The sequence below is a fragment of the Lissotriton helveticus genome, chromosome 9, assembly GCF_964261635.1.
Source record: "Lissotriton helveticus chromosome 9, aLisHel1.1, whole genome shotgun sequence".
In the NCBI taxonomy this organism is placed as follows: domain Eukaryota; kingdom Metazoa; phylum Chordata; class Amphibia; order Caudata; family Salamandridae; genus Lissotriton; species Lissotriton helveticus.
In genome coordinates this window covers 280,038,154-280,062,388 of record NC_136070.1, presented here as the reverse complement: position 1 = coordinate 280,062,388, position 24,235 = coordinate 280,038,154, and the positions used below count along the sequence as shown (strand labels likewise).

Below are 24,235 nucleotides of genomic sequence, written 5' to 3'. Positions count from 1 at the left end.
GGTGGAGCAGCTTAATTGATTGGCCAAATCTGTGTAGTTCACCGGTTCACCTGTATCTCCTTATGTAGGTCACTGGATCTCCTATAAACTTTTTTGATTGGTTAACTGGAAAAAGAAGATAGCCGGAAGCTTAAATAAAACAAATCAGGCATTTATGCTGCTCCAGACACCTGGAAGCATATTCTAAGTTAGAAATGATTAAAAAAAGCTTACTTGCAGTGTTGTAGGCTGCGGATGCCGTTCCACCATAGTTCCTCTTCCCGTCTGTGTGTATATCAGAAATTAATGAACACTGCCGCACTTAGCAAACAACACGGACTCAGAAAGGCTAGACATATGGTAAGGATGCCAACATGTTTGTCATCGCAGATTCAGGGAACTCACAGAAATCATGACTTTAGGATAGATTATGATTCATTGACATGCGTTTGGGGTAGTTATTCATGATTTCTGATCATTGCTGTAATGTTGTCATCCTTGTGTGGGGAAAAGCCAGTTGTCACAATAAAATTGACATATAATACAACACTCCACAGATTTGTAAAAAACACTACAATAAAAAGCAAATCTTACATATTTTACAATGCCACAAGTGTACGGATGTAGCCAGTGACACTTCAAAAGAGAACTGAGTGGTATTTTGATGATGTAATTTGCCAATTTTCAATGGAGAAAAACTAATCAGTCACCCAAAAGATGATGCCTAATCTTTTGATGATCAGCATTTTTTTTTCAGAATCTGCCAAGTCCTCGGCTACATCCTTAGTGACAGTGACACGTTCTAGCTATATCAACTTGTACTGGATTGAGAAGCACACGAAAAGTAAACTAAATATGCGTATCATGACTATTAGTGCAATTCCCTAAACTCACAATAGTCATTTTGAAAACTTACTTGACTCCATGAAAATCTAAAAACCTGGGGACCAGATGTATAAACCTATTTTATGGTTGCAAACTCTCAATTCGGAATTTGCAACCACAAAACAGACCTTTTCTACGTAAACATCCTTTTTTAAGGGTCTGTAAACTTTTAGTTACACCTAAAATAGGATGCAATGCCATACTGATTTGTTATGTGGAAGATGCATGTTGTATGCACTCCTTCCAAAATTCAAACTGGTATGAGATGTATCAATGTTTTGTGACCGTAATCAAAACATTGAAAGGTCACTACCTCCTGAGTTGAGGTGGTAACCCTTTGTGCATTAAAAAATACAACAACAAAAGTTTGTTGTTTGAAGGAAATCGTTCATTGGGACTCCTGGAAACTCTCAAACAAACAGTTAAAAAAAAAAAGAAAACTTTTTTTTAAGTAGCGCTGTTTTCTTTTAGGAAATCGGTCTCTTAGACTATTAGAGACATGGTGGTCTGCTCTCGCTAGTAGGCCACTAATCGGGTTGAGTTGAATTTGTTACCTATCCCATTACTATTCATGGGGCGGGGGGCAGATTATAATAAATCCTATCCAGAATTTTATGAACCAACATATTAATACATAGATCGGTATGCAAAAATCTTTACTGGTAACATAGTACTAGTCACAAATTGCGACCTTTTTTACCGGCCACTAATTCATACATCTGGCCCATGATGCTTACAATGGGGTCCTCATCTGCTGTATCAAGTATGATATGAAACCTGGGCCACATAGAGCTGTCTGAAAATACAAACTCTTGCCACACAGGTGCCAAAATATGTCACTGGAAGACTACCACTTTCATCACTATGTCAGGACTGAATTTGATCTTGTGAATGTAATAATAGCGATATGACTCTCTTCAAACACACAGACCAAACAATAGTAATAATAAAAATACTAATAATAATAACCATTTTGACATTGAAGAAACATGCATGAAAACAATTCAGGAATAAATAGAGCTTGGACCCAATACGTTTTTGACAATTTCCACAAAAAGACAGAAAATGGTTTTTCCCCACAAATTGACATGACAATATTACAGCAGTTGCAGTCATAGGTTTGACAGATGGACAGTGAGAGGAATGTCCAAAGGTTACATGCGAATGGTTTGTTGACGAGCACTCATTAGTTCAGTTTGTTTGCTAAGGTGGGGTGCCTCTGACTGTCTGACCTCTAACATCTAGTGTATTGAGATACTTCTCGGTGACCAAGCTTGGTTCAGCATTAGAGATTGAATAAGTTGATTGCTTCCCTGTCCTATTGTAAGGAAATGGTGCTAATGTATCATCACAGATGCTACTGTTGCTTCTAGTACAACGGAGAAACTCGAGCAACAGTTCCTTTGCACCTATCACTTAAAATCTCAATGCACTATTTTCGCGAGTTTTCACTAGGCACACTGCTAAATTTTAAAAAGGGCATGTGAATGAGTATGTTGTTGCTGTACAAGTCTTTTTAGGATGTAACCTATTTTTGATTGCTTGCGTGATCGTCCGGCTCATCTGTTCAATGCTATACTGAGAGAACATGGCCTAGAAACCTGAGAACAAACTGCTGTTGTGATTTTCACCATTGCCTTATCCTTGTCGCAACTCAATATTCACTGGAACATAAAACATAGCAGATGCTTGTATCATGTGGATTTGTTAAGCCAGTCACTGGAACTAAGGTATTTGTACATATGCAGAATAGGCCTACGTCCTTCTGCTAATATCAAATCAATTGGGCATAGGATTTCCAGATATGCATCACATTTTGAGGTGGATCTGCCATTTATCATTACACATCAGCAAACTATTCTACAGACACTTTTTATTGCTGTGCTCCATCTCTACTAGTGAGAAAATATAAGTGTGTGAAATATAGAGGAGAATGTTGGGTCATACCCCTGGGAGACGGTAGGGTTTCATGGTGACGGAACAATTTTGAGTTTCACACTTTTTAGAGAAAACTTTCCTTCTTCATGGCGCAGGCTATAATATTACCTCATCCACTTAGTCAACTTGATGGAGCTTTCAGGTCATAATTGAAAGATGTAACAAGAGTCTGAGGTTGAGAAGATAATTTCCAAGGTGCCTCAACCAAGAGACACTGTTATTGTGTGTTGGGGTTTGATGATTAGTGATCTCTACAGGATGTCAATGTGCAGATCAGGAATTCCTAGTCTCCCTGTGGAAAATATTATTGTACGATGAGTGAAGGCAAGGTTTTTGGCTCTCTTAAATGGAGACACTGAAATATAACTTGAGGAGGTCTTTAATCTATGGATCTCCGGTGGTTACTATGAACATATAAAAATCGCATTTAGGTCTGAAAAACCATCTTCAGATAACCATCATTTATATTAAAGTCAGTTCTTATTCGAATCCAAACAACATAGAGGCAACAGAGCACTTAAGTTACATGAGTTTGTGTATAAATGTGATAATTTTTTAGTATAAAATACTTTCTGCAGGCAGACTCATAGGCAGAGTGAGATCCCAGAAAAAGGTCTTAGTTAATCATGATCGAAGTATATAGTCAAGTCAAAAATCTTTATTTTGATTTATATTCAAATCCATAAAAGAGGCCTACCTAAATTTTTGTACCTATTTAGGTCAATACCCTTAACCTTTGAGAATAAATGGTTTAGTACGTTGGAAAGTATAGCTAATAGATTTATCTGGGCCCAAGGAAAAACCCGTAGAGCTTATAAATTCATTACTTTGCCAAGGGATAGAGGGGGTTGGGGCGCACCTGATTTTAGACTGTATTACTTGGCTGCTGCTCTCCAATATATGCAGGGACTAATAGGAGGAGGCGGGGGGCTATCAAAGACTATTAATATGTCAATTGAAACTTATACACTAGTACTAGGGCAAAATACAGAAAATTGTTTTCTGTACTTTGCGGATCTGGGCTTTCTTAGAAGACAGACATATAAGACTCTTAGGGCGGCACTAAAAATCTGGAGCTCCTTTCTTAAAAAGACGGGTATGGGTAGGTTCAATAGGTACACCAAAATCTATAAAAATAAATCATTCCCTGAAGAAATCTTTGCTGATTCCGTAATGGCGGGCTGGGAAGTCAAAGGGATACATCAAATTGGGGATTTAATGAACTCAGAGACGATCGTACAATTTGAGGATCTGGTAAATGTATATAAAATAAATAGAAGGGACTTCTTTAAGTACCTTCAGATCAGGAGGTTTTTAAGAAATAAACAAGGAGGGCCGTTGGGTTTTCAACCTAATGAATTGATGGAAGGGATAACTACGGGGCAGGAATATTCCATTAGGTCGATATATGCTGCGTTGGCAAAAAATAAAACGGATGACCTGATTAAGCATAGGGATAAATGGGGGGAGAGAATAGAGGCTACTCCCGAATCCTTTAATGAATCACTGGAACTAGGTCGGACAATGCTCTGCTCTGCCCCCTTGCAATCCCAACACTACAAAACACTATTCTCGCTGTACCACACTCCAGCTAGGATTGCAAAATGGGGGGGTACCGAGGGTATCACCTGCCCCAGATGTAATTCCTCTGAGGCAGATATTGTCCACATGTTTGCTACATGTCCCCAGTTATATACTGTAGTTAAGGATATTGAGCATTTCTTAGGCAACTCATTAAGGATAAAGATAACTCTTACAGTAAGCTTAATTATGCTGGGAGTCGATGCGGGAAATGCCCAACTGGATACCAACGATGCAATGTTTCTCTTTATGGTTGCTGCTGTCTTTAGATTAAGGTTAGCCAGAGTATGGCTGGATAAGATTCCCCCATCCATGCAAGTATGGTTAACAAATCTTATTGCTATACATAATCTAGAAAAACACGTATATGCAAGAAAAGGTAGGGGGGAGAGCGCGAGGTATTAAAATCTGGGGACCTTTGGAGAAGTGGAGAACAGGGATAGGCTGATAGGTTGCGCTGATGATCTACTAATTTGTTTTCATAAATGCGGCAATGTGTTATTTTTGGTACCTTGATGTATTGGTTGTTCTTTTCTTGAGCTTATTTTGATTTAATTTAAGTTTCCCTTTTACTATTGTGAGATGAACAAATGTAAGAAGAAAATGTTGTATTCTTTTAAGATGTGTGCTTCGGTTTTGAAGTTTAAAATAAAAATATAATGAAAAAAAATAAAAAATCCATAAAAGAGGCAAAGATCGTATTCATAAAAGTGGCATATATCATCCACAGATATAAAAGAAACCATACGAAATATATTAAGAATTTAAAATGTTACTGTCAGTATTCAAGGGCTGGTCAACAAACAGTGCAAATTGCATGTTCCAATTTTTAAAATAATTCCAAAGGGTTATTCATATAAATTTACAGGCAAAGTTTCCTATTAAAAACTGACAAAAACATTTTAGCACTATTTAAAAAGAGCAATAATAAAGTATAAATTGGACATGCCCTTTCCTGAGAATTGGCATATCCCTACAGCCTTGTCAGTTTTCGTTGTAGCGTAAAGCGTCCCAATGAGATAGCTTTTTTCACCTGTGAAGAGCCATTTTAACAAGGATTGTGCAACACGTATGCACATTACGCAGAGATTTAAAAAATGCGAGGGCCTCCTGATGGTAAATAACACCTTGTGTCAGGAAAAGGGGCAGCAGAATAGACAATCTAATATTACAGCAAAAATTACAAAAAAACATAAAATGAGTCATCGACTGTGTTGCATTTCCGTCACATTGGGCATCTCAGTAAGTTCCGGTGCCACAGATCTCTTTTTGGAAGGACCAATAAATGGTGAATCAATTCTAGGTGTAATCTAGTCAACAAATCGAAGGATGTCATTTTTAGAGCTAGTTCTGACAGCAACAAATATAATTTCAATTTTGCCTCATTACCTCAAAATCTAATCGGCATACCAAGGCCATCCATCAAAGGACCTGGTGAAGTTTGGTGATAAGCTGCATAGTATTGGCATAGCTGTGGATCTACACAGCCAGCAAAAGTATGTTTTAAAACTTGCCATTAAATGCTAGGGGAATTAATATGAATTCCCCTTAGAGTTAGTTGGTACATATGGCAGACTATAAATTTCGATTCCATGGGTTTTGGACTTTAACAGGTGTGATAATAGAACCTACTGCAAGTTTGACATGGCAAAATCTAACAGTGCTTAACTATATCAACATATTGATTACCGACTATGACAAATAGCACACAAATGGTATTTCCAACCCTTGCACAAGTTAAGGTTTGTGAAGGAGGTTGTTCTTTCCGACACCACTTGTACTCAAGCCCTGAGTGTTCCCTGAGGGACTGCGAACACTTTAGGAAGAGTTATGCAGCATAATAATTAGTGACTTGAAGCATGATTTTGACCTAAAAGGACTGAAACCAATGTAGATTCTGCCATTAAGAACACTATGCTCATTGACTCTAGTTAGTAAATAAGCATGATTCTGTTACTGATGGTATCATCTACCAATGACTGGTCGAAGAGTAGATAGAAAATCCTTCGACTACAGAGATGGCAAACAAAGGCACCTGTTTGAGGTAAGGCGGCAGCCCTATTCACCTTCCCATTAAGTTCCAAAGTATGAGTTGCTCTTAAAAGTCAGCAGGTTTTCAGACTTTTGTATGGCATATGAGGTGAGCTACTGTAATCCTCCCTGCTGCAGAAAGTTCTTTATTATCATATATTTTTCAATTTTCAGTTGTTGTCCTAAACCTTCACTGATGTTATGATGCCCGGCGCTTGTACGCTTCTGAAATCTCCTGTATTACTGCCTCTCATAACTAGCTTACCAAGGTTGCAATACTGGTGGAAAAATAATATTTGGTACTTTATTGCTTTGTACTGCTTTTCAGCTATTGAATCTTATTTCCCTTGTTGGGTAAATTCATGCCCTGTGGAAATCTATCATCTGCGCAGTGCTAATAATGGCACCGAGCCACGGTCTAGCTCTTTGTCTGCAATGGTGACATCAGTTCTGTTCTGCAGTGCAGTAGATGCAGACCGATGCCAGCAACTTGTTTCAGCATCCTTTCCAGCTTGTTTTTGGTTGTCTCACTAGACAGACAACCAGTATGTATGAGATTTTATTATAATATGGATAGCATGTTATTTTAACACTGGTTGGAAAGCTATCAGCCTCCATGTGCAGTGCCAGACAATAGAGCAGATAATACTGTACATTGTGGGAAATCATTTACTGATAAAGAAAGTGAACTGATTATAGTTTAAAAGACAGAATAAAGGGAGAGGGCCTCCTTAGATGGGGCTAAGAACAGGCTCAAAAGAATAATTGATGAGGGGTGGATAAAGATATATAGGTGCTGTCACAGGGAATCAACAGAGAGATAGGGGAAGCTGTAGAGAGCCGAGTGGATGAAGGGCAGACTAAGAGAGGGAGCATGTTGAAATGAAGATGATATAATATTGAGAAGAAATGAAAAGGATAGAAGTAGAAAGGAGTGTTGTCAAGGGTATGGAAATAGAAGTCATGCTGCCTCGTTACCAGGGGCGTAGCTTAGTCAGATTCGGGGGGGATGGTGGGGGTGTGGAACAGAAATTTCCCAACCATCACTGCCACTGAAAATGGCAAAATGGATGAAAAAAGTATTACATTTAAAAGTCTTCTCTGTTCCACCTAAGAGCCATCCAGTCCTTTGTTTATGCTGGGCCTGTTTTGTGTGAAAGGAAAGTGGAGGGGTGGGTGTATGCAAGCACTGCAAAGTTTCATAGAGATGTGTGTCTGTGCTATAAAGGCTGATAACTAGTGGAAACCCGACAACAGACACTGTTAGCCCGACTGGAGGCCCTGGACCCAACTATACACACCAGAATCCAATTTTTAGGGGGTGTCATGCCCCAATCACCCCCTGGAGCTACACCCCTGCTTATTACAGTACGCTGATCAACAATATTGCTCTTGACTGGGTTTTTGGCCATGCAGATTGCTTTTCAGGGAATTTTTGGGATGACTTTGCACAGCAAAAACAGTGCAACAAGTGGACAACTGCAGTTTTACCAGGTGCAAAGAGCATTATTGCACATTGTTACCTGTTCCCATTGAGACCATGCAAAAATGCTCACTTAAAAAAAATCAAGGAATTTCTGTACAGTATTTTCCTGAGAAATTATAGAGGCAGGTGCCAGCACAGAAGTCTTAATCATGCCCCAATCTCCCCCTGGAGCTACACCCCTGCTTATTACAGTACGCTGATCAACAATTTTGCTCTGTACTGGGTTTTTGGCCATGCAAATTGCTTTTCCGGGAATTTGTGGGATGACTTTGCACAGCAAAAACAGTGCAACAAGTGGACAACTGCAGTTTTACCAGGTGCAAAGAGCATTATTGCACATTGTTACCTGTTCCCATTGAGACCATGCAAAAATGCTCACTTAAAAAAAATCAAGTAATTTCTGTACAGTATTTTCCTGAGTAATTATAGAGGCAGGTGCCAGCACAGAAGTCTTAATCATGCCAATAGAAAAAAGTAAAAAAAAACTAGCAAGAGGATAGCAGATGAAAAGGTAAAGAACTGAAAAGGAGGAAAAGACACTGAGGGAGCTTGGAGTGAAGGCCGTCTCAAAGAGGCAGAGAAAGAAAATATGTGCAGGGGAGCAAAACGATAATAAAAATGAACTGGGTGTTTGGTGATCAACAGATGGATGGAGGAAACTATACAAGAATTTGAACAGAAACTAGAAGATGATAAAGAAAAGAAGAACACAGAATGAGACTGGAGAGATGACAAAAGGCCAGGGGTTGCGATAAATTATTAGGAAGGTATACCGATGAATAAATGGAGAGCCAAATGCAAGAAGCATGGAACTGGAATACACAATAAATGAAAGAGCATAGAACTGGAGTGTGTGACTTCATCGAGTGACAATAGACACATAAATGAGGCCTAATGCTTGGGTATATAAAAAACATCATAATCTCTCTGGTAATTTGGAGATTTTCTGAGGTTTAAGATCAAGGAAAACTAGCAGTGCTAAGGTAGAGTGGGTGACCTGTGTGACACAACCCGACAAGTTACTCTCTCTGATGTAGTACTACATATCAAGAGGACAGGCAAGTTAAGAAATCTACAAGCTTTCCTGTCTAAATTGAACTTAAAACATAGTTAGGGTAACAACTGTAAGAGAGAAATAAAGACTTCTGGTGAGAGATATGTGGGATGTTTTGACCAAAAACAGAAGAAGGAAAGATTTACTCAAGCTAAATCATAGACAGACCAAAACGTTTTCAGAAATGATGAGCTACATGGAAGGGGAAGGACCATGGGACGACAAGGTGAATTTTAGTGATTCTTCGGGAGAAAGATAAATGCTGAATAGAAATTAATGGATCAGCAGAGGGCCTTAGTGGACGGCACCAGAGAATTGGAAAGCTGGGCTGGAAATTGAGATACATATATATATACATATAGAAGCGAGCCATGAAGATGTTCCATCAATATAAACATTGGTGTGTAATTAAAGATGATAAAGATTTGAAGCGCTGACAATCTTTTGAAAGAAGGACTGCCTAGAAAGAACATAGCAACATTCCTGAATCCTATTTGTGGATCCTAGGGTGTTTACAACAGGTTTTGTGCTTACCCTTGGACCTGCAAGGGATTAGCTTTTACAAAAAGAATAACACATACCAGAGCGCCAGACATTGTTAAGACGTGATGAATTATGGGTGAAAAAGCCTGTCATGCTTACAAGCTCAAATTCAAATGATCGAGATAAAATAAAAAAAGAACAAGAAACCAGTGGAAGAAATAATCTCAGGCACATGGGTGAAACATCACTGTTACAGGTTAAGGCATGCAGATTAACAAAATGTTTAGGCCATTGTTTTGTTGCATGTTAAAGGGACTTTAAAAACTAAGATCACTCGAGTAAATTATTTATGTTTTAATATTAATTAACATTTTTAGAAACAAGCAACTCAGAAAGGGCAGCCAGTAGGATTGATGGATTGCTTAATGTATTGATTAATAATATGCTCTTGATTGCAATCATGCAGGTCCATTGTTATGTCCAGTGTTAGCACAGTGAAGACATGACAGCTGCAACAAGGTACTGACCAAGATATTAATTGGATTGTAGCCTTCCCAGTCCAACAACATCCACTATATTTTGATACTGGCGTTTTTAGTGTTGCCTGGAACATTCAGATCTTTTGAATAGATTCTCCAGAGCAAAGGTAAGTCCAGAGTTCCCAGGCTACACCGCTGCACTGTGCATGCTTCAGTTTGTGGTGTAACATAGACACACAAAAATCAGCAAAGGCCCCAGCTCACTCCTCAGGCTGCCACTTCCATGAAGTGTCAACTTAAAATGCCTATCATGCCAGAGACTGTTATGTTTAATTTATAATTCTTAAAAGAATGGAGGTTCAAGGCTCTCTTTAACTTAAGTTTAAAGAAAAGGTTAAGAATGTGAAACCTCTTTTCTATAACGTTTTTAGAAGATAGTGTTATCATTAATATTTGACGGCTCTATATCAGTGGTTAAGCAGTCAAAACTCACTATTTACTGAATTGAAAATTCCCAGTTATCAGAAATATGTGGAATAAAAAGAAAATGCAATACTTTAATACAGTAATGATGAATTTTAAAAATATTTAATTTATATTTTAAATTGAAGTAATAATGTACAGAATTTTACCTATTTGGTTTAGCCAGTTTGTGCTCGTATTTTTCATTAAACACAAGCATTCAATGTTAGTCCCTTTAACGATATTTTAATGGCAATGTATTACTTCATGATTTATAACATACTGGTTTTCAACGCAGACAGAAATTAAAATGGAACTTAAAACATTTAGGAAGCAGGCAGTTACTGTTTAAGAAACATTTAAATGCAGGCGTTAACAAATGGGGTTTTCTATTCATATAATTTTAAAATGAAAGTTTTAACAACGTTTACCTTTTTCTTGCAGCCATTCCTCTACAGGCCGGTTATATTTGAATGGGATTTTCTGTTTTACCATTTGGATACGCTCACTATCACTGTGCCCTTTAAAGTTTAAAGAAAAGTTTAAACACATTTTATACATTTCAATGAAGTCATAAAGCATCTAATACAAGAACAGTGCCTTTTTTCCTATCCATGGATGATTTTTTTAAATATCGGTAGAAGAAAACTGTTTCCAGAATGCTCAGTGGTCAAAATCCTTATTATGGTAAGTCGATTTCCTTACTATCAGCTTTGTATTATGTTGCAAAGATAGCACAGTTGAAAGCAGACATTACATTACATTGACATTAGCCATTCACTCATTTCCAGCACCTCCACCAGTTCCAGTTGATCCAAGGGAAATTGAAGAAAACCACTACATCATTAGCCAGTTTGTACCAAACGTGCAACACGAAACAATTGTTTCTTAGCCAATGGCACAAACAAAATAGTCACAGAATCAAAGTCTCAGAAACATATGCTACTTACCAGTAGCCCACATTTTTAAAACAAAATCCAACATAACTTTAAACAAATAGATAATTCTGCAAGAATCAATTTGTAATGATGGCTGATCCATACTGTAAATATTTATAATGTACACATCATTATCTATAATACTAACTACTGCCTTATGTATGTGCATGTGTTTCTTTACTGATCAGTGATTTCTAAGTACCGATAAAACCTATGTCAATTTATATACTCTATAATCAAATCTCAAATCAGCCTCGATTTTTCTAAGTTAGCCATCCAAAACTGATTGAATTGCTCACCACGAAAGGTGTTCATTGTATTAATTGATATCATAGTTGGCATTTATATGTTTTAATTCTGAGGTAAAATGTATGTTCAGATTCAGATTCAACACAATAATCTTGCTTAGTTATGAGTTTGTACAAATCCAGTGATTTCACATCTCTATTTTGGACTGCAGGGCAGTACAAGATGTATTTTACAAGTCTCTTATAAGACAAACTAGAAATTGCTGCAAATCTCAATTAATTATGTTTACAGAGGAACTTTAAAGCAAGTTCTGTCTTTTAAGTTCACATCACATTAAAATTCTGGGCCTAAAGGTGTAATAATGAATAAACACATCAAAGCAACATTTCGTAAAATAATTAGGATGTGTAATTACAATCAAGAGTGACTATTGAAATGTGTGATAGTATTAGAGACATGTTAGTTTAACAGGTGGATTAATATTTATAAGTGTTCATTGACTTTACACGTTGCATTGAAACACAGACAGGAGTGTGAAATTAAAGAGTGTGTCTCTCTTTATCAACTGGAGCAGCCCAACATACCTCCATATTGGTGCACTCCCCTCCCTGAAGGGTACTGCCTGGTTAGACTGGACAGACAGGGACGAGTGGGAGGGGGTATAGCGATCCTTCACAGAGACCATCTGCAATGCCACACTGTGCCTATACCCGACTTCCCGGACTGCTTCCAAGCTCTTTATTTCACTATAAAGGAAGCGCAATGTCCCTTTTTCAATGGAATTCTATTATATCGACCTCCTGGTCCGAGGACTGATTTCACGCACAACTTTCTTCAGTCCCTGGAACCCTACTTTGGTCTAGAAAATTTTTCCATTTTAGGTGATTTCAATTTCCATTTAGAACGGCACGATTCATTCGATACCTCATGTCTTATTGAGGCTTTGGCATCCTGTGGATTCACGCAGCGAGTTAGCGGGGTCACACATCGTGCAGGCCACACATTAGATGGTATTTTTTCCAACGACCATCGTCTGACCACCTTGGATCCAGTGCATCTGTCCTGGTCCGATCACCTTGCGATTCCATTCTTTTTGGAATACCATAGGGTGGATGGAAGTAAAAAAGGGAATCATATAACGGAAACTGCCAGAAATTTTAGGAATATCAGCAGTGACTCCTTTGCGCCCTGGGCTGCCAGCCTTTCTATCACTAGCTTGGACACTGTACATACCGCGGTTGGCCGTTTTGAACAGGTTACTACTGAGGCCTTGAATGAACTGGCCCCAGTACAGACCCGCCGCCGAGCGAGAAAGAGACCATCTGCCCCTTGGTTCTCAGACTCCCTCAGACTCCTCAGGCAAGAAGTGAGGAGGAAGGAGAGGCTCTGGCACTCTAGTTGGGACCTCAAAAATAAGGAAGCCCACAAACTTCTTGTTAGGAAATACAAGGCTGAGATTGTTCAGGCCAAACAAGATCATTTTGTGGCCTTGACAGCTTCGCTTTCCTCACCGAAGGAGCTTTTTAAAATCGTTGATTCTTTAGTCAACCTACAAACTCCTGACTCTGTTGTTCCATCGCAAGATCTATGTGACAGGATTGCCTCCTTCTTTCACACCAAAATACAGGATATCCATCTGGCTCTTGAGGAACAAAGAGCATGTATCAGTGCGCCTCCCGTTCGGGTTGAGATGAACATGACCATCACGGACATCTCCCTATCGAACACTCTGGACTCTTTTCCCTCGCTGGCTTTGCAAGATCTGGAGAGCTTGCTTAATAAGACCAAATCCGGCTCCCCTCTGGACACCTGCCCACTGAAAATCATCAAGCAGTGTAGGGTGACCCTCCTACCTCCTCTGCTAGAAATAATGAATCTAGCTATGAGAGGTGGTATCTTCCCCTCGGAGTGGAAGAGCGCAGTAGTGAAACCTCTGCTAAAGAAGGCCTCTCTTGATCCGGAGGTCCTAAAAAACTTCCGTCCAATCTCGCTGCTTCCAGCCCCAGCGAAGATGCTTGAGGCACATCTAAACAAGCATCTCGCTGCCTTTGTGGAAGGCTCGGGTTGTCTGGACTTTTCCCAGCACGGATTCAGGAGGGAACATAGCACCGAGTCGGCCCTCACCATCATGCTCGATAAGATCCGCACGACAGTGGATGGGGGCCAGACCACCCTCCTGGTCCTGTTAGATCTAACTGCGGCCTTTGACACCCTCTCCCCCTCAGTACTTACATCTCGTCTGAGGGAAGTGGGGGTGAGGGACGCAGCTCTAGATCTACTGACCTCCTTCCTTGACGGAAGGGAACAAAGAGTCAAGCTGGGGGAGTTCCTATCTCTATCCCGACCAGTGCGGTGTGGGGTCCCACAAGGGTCGGCTCTTAGTCCGACCCTATTCAACATCTACGTGACCCCACTAGCCAGACTAATAAGATCTTTCGGGATGGAGGTAGTTTCTTACGCGGATGACACCCAAATCCTCGTCTCTCTTCCCCATTCAGATGTACAAACTGCCTCCAAGTTTAGATCTTGTATGGAGGCGGTTGGTCAGTGGATGATCAAGAATTCACTCAAGCTGAATGGGGAGAAGACTGAGGTGATGGTGTTTGGAGGGAAAGAGAACATCTGGTCAGCCAGCTGGTGGCCTGACTCGCTAGGAGTGTGCCCTTCCCCCACAACATCTGCTAAGAACCTTGGGGTGATGATAGACCCTGCCCTGGATATGGGCAGGCAGGTGAGTAGAACCATCTCCACCTGCTGGGGTTTAATTCACACCCTACGAAGGATTAGGAAATATCTCTCCTTGCAGTCCAGAAAGCAAATAGCTGTCGCACTCATTGGCTCACGTCTGGACTACTGTAATGCGCTGTATGCGGGGCTAAACAGGAGCCTCCTGCAACGCTTACAGGTAGTTCAGAATGCCACAGCCAGATTTGTTCTGGATGCTCCCAGACGCTCCTCGGCCACGTCGGCCAGGAAAGCGTTGCACTGGCTACCGGTAGAACACCGAGTACGGTTTAAGGTTCTATGCATGACCTATAGAGCCATTGCAAAAAACAGTGACTCGGGAGTTGGCTCCATCATTTCCCACTACATTCCTGGAAGGGACTTGCGTTCCTCCGGGAAATTGCTCCTGACAGTCCCCCGCATTCGAAGAGCCAAGTGGGGTGGCAGGGCCTTCTCCGCCCTGGCCCCCAAATGGTGGAATGATCTTCCTTTGGATCTCAGGTCTCTACCTTCCCTTCAGAAATTCCGAAGTGCCCTTAAAACTCGCCTTTTTCTGCAAGCCTATGTGTAAGGATGTTGTTTCAATTTTGATGGTATTGTTAGGCGCCTTGATACCTGCGGGTTATTGTTTTGCGCGTTATAAATTTTTTATCAATCAATCAATCAATCTTTAATTTTTGAGCACGGAAAGGGGAAAAGGATGTAGTATAGAAGAAAGGATTCATAAGAACAAGATTCCATTGACGTTCCAAGTCTGGCTTATCCTAAACAAACATTTTCAATAATGTACTGCTTTTGTAATTTATTCTCATGGTATACTTTGAGTATAGTTCACAAACTGTAAATTGTTGTCCCCGATTTGTGGGGAACAAGTGGCAGATTAGGTGACAAATTGTGCTGAACTTTACAAACACAACATTACCACTTTACAGATGCTCTACCATGAAGATGACAAAAAATCCATGAAAAACATTGCATTTCTAGCTAGCAATTATATTTATTACTCAGCCATTTGCAAGCACCAAGCACTGGATGCACCTCAGCAAATTTAAGCATTTATGCCATTGTTGCCTTCTTGGAAGATTCTGGAGTTTTCCTGGAAATACTTTGGGAGATATTTTCAAGAACGTGCGATAATCATCAGCAACCTAGGTTAACGCAATATCACATAACCCCGTCTATCACGGGAAACTAACGCCGTGTTAACGGCGTATTCTCAACACGGCAGCAGACGCTGATAAAAAAGGAAACCTGAACGTGAAAAAAGTTGTGATGTGCCCAACAGCGATAACACATCAGCGATAAGCAGCGCCAGGTGTGCCATTCCCACGTCATGCGGGACAACTCACCACGAATGCTGCAAATTTAAAAAAAACAAAGAACTGAGAAGCACCATGGAGGAAGTTGGAGCAACTACAGTGTCCCAGCGCGCAACTTTCTGTAGCAATGTCTCTACCCCGCCCCCTCAAGGGAGTATAGGTTCTACACTTTGGCCTTCCATGCCGACCTTGAAAGCAAGTTGAGAAGGCACAAAGCCCTTTTATTCCAACAGGAGGTGGCCCTCACTTCCGCCAGAGAAACATTCAGGAATTGCAGGTGGCTCCGACCTAGACTGAGATACAGCCGCTTCTTACAACTGTCCTTCCACTTCATTGTGTGGGACTAATTCAATAAATATTTTTAAATGTGTGAGATCTGGCATGGTCTGCCCTGTTCAAACTATATTCGGGGTAATACCAGCTTTCATTCATTTTATTTATTCCAGCGTCTCAGGCGGGAGTCACTTAATATTGGCCCTAGAAGCTGGCGTCCTGCTTCTCCTCTTTGTGCTCCGTAATGGCTGCTCACTTTGAGGCTATGCAGAGGCTGGCCCAGCTCCAACTGTACTGCCATCACCAGTATGAGGCTTTTGGATGCTTGCCTTTAGCAATGTTTTGCGTCCGGTACGTCTTGACCTTTCGCTTTGCATACTATACTTGTGTGCAACCTGTGCTTCATTGCAACAGATGTAATTTCTCCTGGGCGATGAAACTTTTTTCTTCTGTTTTCAGCCGGTTGATGGGTCCTTTGGAGGCGCATGGCGTGGCTTGTTCTGTGGATGGTCAAATGACGCATGCAGCTTTACTTGGAATCTTGGCTCAATGGGATATCTGAGCCGCTGCGCAGACTTTCCTACAAAGTGATTTCATTGCATATCACACAAGTCTCCCACTTCTTGGATGCTCCTACTTATGAGGTACATGATTGTTCCTTCGACTTCGATTGGATGTCATTGCTTTTTTCTACCAATGACAAGGATGAACTGTAAGAGGGAATTACATTTCTTTGCACAAGTGCCTTCATGGATTAACTGCTTAGGTCGTCACAACTTCGCTGTCTGCATTATTGACTCTTTTTCCACTAGCTCAATGTGCCTTTGTCTACGAACTTTCCAATTTTTCTCTCAATTTTACTTTTAATTTTTGTGGAAGTTCCTCGCCGATATTTGGAACACTGCATGACTTTTGAACTCTGTTTTTTTTCTTCTGTCTATGTCGTACTGACTTAGCAAGGGGGAGGGTGTTATATGGGGTCATCAGGCCCTTTGGATACATTATCCACATTGCTAAGTTAGCAGGAGCTTACTTGCCCTATGCTGCTGCTTTTGTGCACGCCTCTGCTGAAGATTTGTTTTCGAAACACTTTGCCTCTGCTCTGTACAAGATAGCAGATTGTTGTTCACGTTCTCATCTTCCTGTTAATATTCTGTTTAGACATAATGTGCAAGGTCGATCGACACTGTCCCTTGTTATTCTGTTCTGGTCAGTCCCTATTGCCTAGGCATAACATGTTAGTAACAGCTGCCATATGGATGAATCATGCTTTGAAATGACATGGTTGCATGTTTTTGAGACACACTTGAAGACGGCTGTTCTATGGAGCTGAGCTCTGCTCTTCCTATGATGTAAACCTCTTTGTGTTTGGGCTTTCAGGTGGGGGTCAGCTAATAACGCCTAGGGATCTTCTGTTTTTTTTAAATTACCTCTTCCTGCCAAGGGGAGGGTGATTCAGCCTAGTTATTTAGCTTTTTTCACAGTCTTTATGACAAGACAGCTCCTTTTGTATTGTATGGTTTTGTAACAATGTTGATGATGATAGCTTTATGCATTTTGATGCATATCGTAGTACGCATACTGCTTCATGAATCAATATAGTTGGAATAAACATTTTAAACTTTTTTGGTGACTCTAATTATCCTTATTGTGGACAAGTACGAGAGGGCGAAAGATCGTCTTGCTCTGCGCTGCCTCGGTGGTAGTCCGGGGGTGTTGTTCTGGGGTGGGGGTAGTCCTGGGGGTGGTGGCAGTGGGTGTTGTGGACCTCTTGGGTCTCCGAGCTGCATGGTTAGTAGCTCCATGGCATCTGTTGGTCTTCAGATGTGGCTCTGGGATGGGCTTCCTTTCTACTAGAGGTTTTATTCGTCCTACTTAAGATCAGAAAGAAGCAGGTCTTAAGTCCCTGCTGCTAACATGCTTGATCGCCTGTTTTGGCCCGCATCGTCGATCTGGCAGGTCGTTGAGAATATCGCGAAGTGGTGTTATCGTGAGTTTTTGGACGGGAACACCTACCTCATATGATTATCGTTAGTGGCCGCTGTCAGCCTTGGCGATTTTTTTGGCGGCAGCTATCGCAGGTAAACTGGCGATGACGGCTGTTAGGCTTGTGAATAGAGCGATAAATCTATTGCCATTTTCGTGGCAGAAAGTGCCGCTAAGTAGGCGATGCGTCCTTGAGAATATGCCGTTTAGTTTCCATCAAAAATGTAATTCCTTTGTTTATACATAATAAAAAAAAAATCCAATCAAAAGTCTGAAATCGTGAGCTACTGACTTGTTTTAATTAGTTGTAAACCATGAGTAAAAAAGTGGTCTTTGGCCACACCTACTTTTTATTTTTATTTTTAAATTTTATTTAGCCATGAATGCAAATCAATATTCAGGAAGCGAGCACATCGGGAAATAACATTGATGAATTTCAAAAAAAGAAGAAAGAGAAAGGGAGAACAAGCGAACATGAAAGGGCAAAGAAAAAGATTAATTATAAACTCAAATATATCTTGCTAGATATAAACTCCAACAGAGTACTTATACAGCATAATTCTAGTCCCACTGAATACCAGATCACATCAGTTTAAATGTTCGCCAAGACCCTGGCCCTCTAGCTTTCGCAAGAGCCATTTCCATTTCATATATTTCACGAAGCAGAGTCCAAAATTCATTGATACTGGGTCCTGTAAAAGGCTGTGAGGAGCCATCACTGTCTAGAATAATGCAGGCACTACTGATTCAGTCAACAGAGGCACACAAGTACTATCAACAGGCCAAAGCAGATAGTAAGAAGATAAAGAAACCCCTGCTGGAGGTTATATCTAAGGTTACTCAGCTGTCCTCAGAGGTTACGGATTTGCAGGACCGGGTCACAGCAGTAGAGGAGGCTAGCACATATTCAGTGAATCTTGGAAATCGCAAAATTCTCAAATTGGGCTTATGCATGCTAAGCTGGAAGATCTCGAGAACAGGCAGCGATGCCAGAATCCAAGGGTCTTTGGTATCCCGGAAGGGAAGGAAGGCAACGCTCCTCGGGCATTTATTGTTAGTCTTTTTAAAAAAAGCCTTTCCCGACCTAGGAGACTGGGACATGGATTCTCAGATCCAACGCGTGCACAGACTGCCCCTGGTCTTAATACAGGATAATCAAGGCTGGTCCAATTTTGCACAGCCAATTCCGGTGTTTCTTGGCAATTTTCTGTTTCGGCAGGCGATATATTTGAAGGCCCGCCCAGCATCACCTGTTAAGGTTGACTCAATGTCCATATTTGTGCATTCTGATCTATGCAAACAAACAATATACAAGCGATGGAAGTTGCACCAACTGATGGATCCTTTTAAGAACCTCTGTCCACAAGTATTTTTGCAAGAACCGGCCCACCTCAAAGTTATGAAGGACGGTGGAACACACTTTTTCTTTAATGAATATGATGCTCAACAAGCTCTCTAAGAGTGGCAGTCTGCTGCCAAGAAGGGACCAAATACTTGATGGCATATGTTCCCCTCCTTTTCTTTCTTTTGAACATCTGGGGGATAGGTTTTTCTGCATTCCGGGTTAATAGAGAAGAATTGTTTGTGAATATTTGCAGAATATGCTTTATAATATCCTTTCGCATAGGTTTTTTGTCAATGATGGGTGATGATGGTTATATAAATGTACTAAGGTAGCTATGGTGGGGTTGGGTGGTGGCTCAGGACTTGCGGGGGTAAGCAGTGGGAGCTTCTTCCTAAGATGCTGCCAGGGTGGGACAGCAGATAAGGGGATGATTCCTTTCCACAGACACGAGGAATGGGTTGGTTGGGTGGGGTGAGATTTGGTGCTGGGTGTTTTGAATCTATCTTACAGAATGACAGGCGGGGGAGGGAGGGGTTTAATTAGCCACAGTTTGGTTAAGGTAACACTTATCGAGCACAGGGGAAAGAGAAATGTGATTAGGGGGAACATGCGGAGTGGGCTTTTCAATATGGCTAAATGTTGTACATAAAATATATGTGCTGGAATGTATTGGGTCTCAATAATGCTGGGAAACACCGTCTAGTAACGGATGAACTTCGGGTATTTAAACCTAATATATTAGGACTCTCCAAAACCCATCTGGCTTTTAAAGATAGGATACACCTAAAACAGCTTGGAAATGATGTACTTGTTAGCACGTTGCAATCAATCTCTATTCAGGGGTGGCTATTGTGTAATCTAAAAATTGCCAGGACACCGTGCTTCGTACATTGGCTGATTCTAAGGGGAGATAGGCAATAGCTCATGCATTGATCTATGGGCGCAAAGTTACGTTTGTGCAGTGTATGGCCCCAATATCAACTGCCCTGAAATGTTCTCTTCTTTGTGTTCTGAGTTATTGGAATGGGATGGCGATCTGATCCTTATGGGAGATTTTAATTGTATTATGGATAGAAAAATAGATACCACTAATACTTTAACTCGGTTCAAGATGGATACGGTTAGGGCTGCTATATCGGAGCTTCTTCACATACATCAATTAGAGGACGTCTGGTGAAGATCAAATCCTACGGTGCCAGGTTATACGTTTTATTCACACCCTCATAAAACATATTCTAGAATAGATATGATTTTCACTAGTAATAGGATTTTAGAGAGGAGACAAAGTGAGGTATGCCCTAAAATCACCTAGGACCATAATCTGGTGATGTTGACTTTGCAGCTTCAACCGGGGGTTAAAAAGTCAAGGAGAGAGTTTTCCTTCCCCAGATATCTTCTTAGTAGTCCAGAATACATGGAATTCATGCAAGGGAATTTATCGAAAATAATCTGGGAACAACATAAACAGCAATGGTTTGGGATTGTATGAAGGTGTTTGTTAGAGGAGCTATGTTGCAGTATATTATAAAAAAGAATAGACAGGGATTATCTTCACTGGAACAAAGACACAAGACGTATCTAGATTTAGAGCAAAAGCATGCAAGGGCTATTGTTCTAAAAGACCTTGGAGAATGAACAGCTGATTTATCATCAGGTGATAGACGCCAAAGCTAAACTTAAAGGATATTTAAGGGATAAAGTAGTAAATAGCTATCATAAGTTTAAAACCAAACAGTATGAGTATGGGGAAAGGGTTGGGCATCTGCTAGCTAATCAAATCGCTGATATGAGGTTAGACCTAGCATCAAATGTATTAAAGGGGTAGACGGATTAGTCTATACTAGATCGGAGGATATAATTGAACAATTTAAGTTATACTATGCCGATTTGTATGACAATTTAACCATCAAATTGCTACAGGTTATATTGAGGAAAGCGCTATGCCTATCTGGAACTGCTCTCTCTCCGAGCCTCTATAAAGGGATGTTGATCAAGGTGAAATTGAGGGAGCAATTATTACTTTGCCTCCCGTAAAGCTGTAGGCGGTGATACAATTCCACTGGAGTTCTATAAGATTTTTAAAAATAGACTTTTAGCGGTTTTTCTAGCACTATGTAATGAGATCATGAAGGGGGGGATGTTCCGCCCTCCTAGAATATTACTAATATCATAGTATTTTTAGAAATTGGGAAGCCAGCAGAGGAGCTGAGCTCATATCGGCAGATATCACTGACACCAAAATCTTTTTAAAAATTCTTGCATCTCGTATTGCTCCGGTTATCCACGTTTTCATGTCAGAGCATCAGCATCAGCATGGCTTTGTTCCAGGCAGAGACACAGCAGCCCACATTAATACAGCTATCTCTGTGTTTGACATTTCTGGACGGTTAGAAGAGCGTGTTGGGATGCTTATGCTAGTTGCCGAGAAGACCATCGACCGGGTAGTCTGGGGATCATTATGGCTAACAATGACAATGCTTGGCCTCAGTCGGAGGTTTATCTCAGCAACCCAGAAACTGTATAGCAATTCGACAGCTTCAGTTAAAGCTAATGGTCTTTCCTCATCTTCTTTTGTAGTTCAAAGGGGCACGTGACAGGGGTGTCCTTTATCCCCGTTGTTGTTCGCTCTTTACATTGAGCCCTTTTTACAACATTTGTTATGTAATGCAAGGATCCCAGCAGTATTTCTCAATGGCATAGAGCTCAAACTGAGTGCTTATGCAGACGATATAGTAGTCTTTTCCAGTAGACCTTAAGACTCGATAGTTGAAATTACCTCAGAAGCCCAGCGTTTCGGGTCGTTTTCAGGCTATAAATTAAACTTTAATAGAACAAAAACAATATTGAACTATGAATCAAATGCGGCCCCAGCGGCTTTGGGGATTACACAAACAGCAACATATTTAGGGGGTTGCATTTGTAGTCACGTAGACGAGGTGATCGTGCTCATTTATGAACCATTGTTAAAGAGGGTTGTTTCAAATATGCATAGTTGGCATAGGCTTCCCATTAGTATTGTGGGGAGATGTAATATTGTTAAAATTAACTCCATCACGGACATCATCTCCCCGCATGCCATTGCGTCCACCAACTACACCATACTTGGAGACCTCAACTTCCACCTCAACAGCCAACTGGACCCCAGCACCACATCCCTCCTGGACAACTTCCACAACATTGGACTCCGCCAGATCGTGGCCGAACCCACGCACTCAGCAGGACACACCCTTGACCCCCTCTCATCAACAGGAAACTCCATCACCTTCAACCACACCACCGAACTCCCATGGACTGACCATTGAAGCGTCCACTTCACCTTCAGAACACCCACCATCCACAGACACCAGCACCAGCTTCCATGAAAAAACTGGACCAGAATCACCAACGACCAGCTAACCTCATCACTCAGCAACTCCACCCCAACCATCGCGAAAACGACTAACCCAACACCCACGCCAAGAAAGCTAGATGGGTCACCACAAAACTTTGAGAGTCCAGACGCATTTGCCGCCGCCTCGAAACAGCCTGGAGGAACACCAAATACACATAAGCCCACAAAAACTTCAGAGCCGCCACCAACGTCCACCACCAACTCATCAGAAAAAGAGGAAAAAAGCGATTGAAGACAGAATCTCCACTCATGCACACAACAGCAAAGAACTCTTAAAAATCATCAAGGAGTTCGCTCAACCCAACAGCGAGTCCACCGACATCCTTCCCTCACAAGACCTCTGCGACAAACTCAGCACCTTTTTCCACCACAAAATCAAGAGCATTTACAACAACTTTGATGAAGACAACCAATACACTGAACCCTAACCAACCACCCGACACCCTGAAGCCAGCGATCGACAACTGGACAGCCCTTACCACCAAAGACCACTGAAGATGATAAAGTCAATCCACTCCAGGGCCCCCACGGACCCCTGCCCCACCACATTTTCAACAGAGCGCCAACACCATCGCGCCCATGCTCTGCCACACCATCAACCGCTCCCTGGCAACCACCTTGTTCCGTGACGACTGGAAACACGCTGAGATCAACACCCTCCTGAATAAAAACCCTCGGCGAACCCCACCGACCTCAAAAACTACAGACTCATCTCCCTGCTCCCGTTCCCAGCGAAAGTCATCATGAAAGCCATCAACAGCCAACTTGCCACATTCATCAAAGGGCAAACAATCCTCGACTCCTCCCAATTCGGCTTCAGAAAAAACCACAGTACGGAAACCGCCCTCCTCGCCGCAGCAGACACCATCCATACCTTTCTGGACAAAGGAGAAACAGCTGCCCTCATCCCCCTCGACCTCTCAGCAGCGTTCAACTCAGCCTTTCAACGCGCCCTAATATGCAGACTTCACGATGCAGGGATCCAAGACAAGGCCCTCGACTGGATCCGCTCCTTCCTCTCCGGCAGAACGCAGCGGGTCAGGCTCCCCCTTTCCTCTCAGACCCACCTACCACCTGCAGAGTCCCCCAGTGGTCCTCCTTCAGCCCTACGCTCTTCAACATCTAAATGGCTCTGCTCGCCCCCATCGTCAGAACCTATAGACTCAACATTGTGTCATATTCAGATGACACCCAACTCATTCTCTCCCTATCCCATGAACCCAACACCACCAGACACAACTTTCGAGAAGGCATGGAAGCCATCGCCAAATGGATGAAAAACAGCTGCCTGCAACTAGACACCAACAAAACGAAAGTACTCATCATGGGCCCAAACCCCGACGCCTAGAAAGACACCTGGTGTTCCCCCACCCTCGGAAGCCCGCCCACCCCCAATGGACCACGAATGTAACCTGGGAATCATCCTGGACTCAGAGCTCAAAATGGACCGCCAGATCAACTCTGTCTGGTCCTCCTGCTTCCAAACACTCCGCCTCCTACGTAAGTCCTTCAAATGGATCCCCCTCGAACACAGAAAGACCGTCACTCACGCCCTGGTCACCAGCAGGCTCAACTACGGCGACGCATTCTATGACGGAATAAACAAAAACCTCACCCACAAGCTATAGAACA

General features: G+C 41.7%; 1 protein-coding gene across 12 annotated transcripts in view; it reads right to left on the bottom strand.

Moving 5' to 3' along the window:
- The window catches only part of NRXN3 (neurexin 3), a 2,205,897-nt gene that overhangs the window by 146,988 nt on the left and 2,034,674 nt on the right, over window positions 1-24,235 (bottom strand). For 8 of the 12 annotated variants that reach the window (XM_078659992.1, XM_078659991.1, XM_078659984.1 and 5 more), the window contains one exon: window positions 10,810-10,899. In XM_078659992.1, coding sequence (XP_078516118.1) covers window positions 10,810-10,899 — 90 coding nt within the window. Of the gene's footprint in view, window positions 1-213; window positions 265-10,809; window positions 10,900-24,235 lie in introns of all 12 variants that reach the window. The other 4 variants (XM_078659982.1, XM_078659983.1, XM_078659988.1 and 1 more) reach the window with 1 other exon arrangement.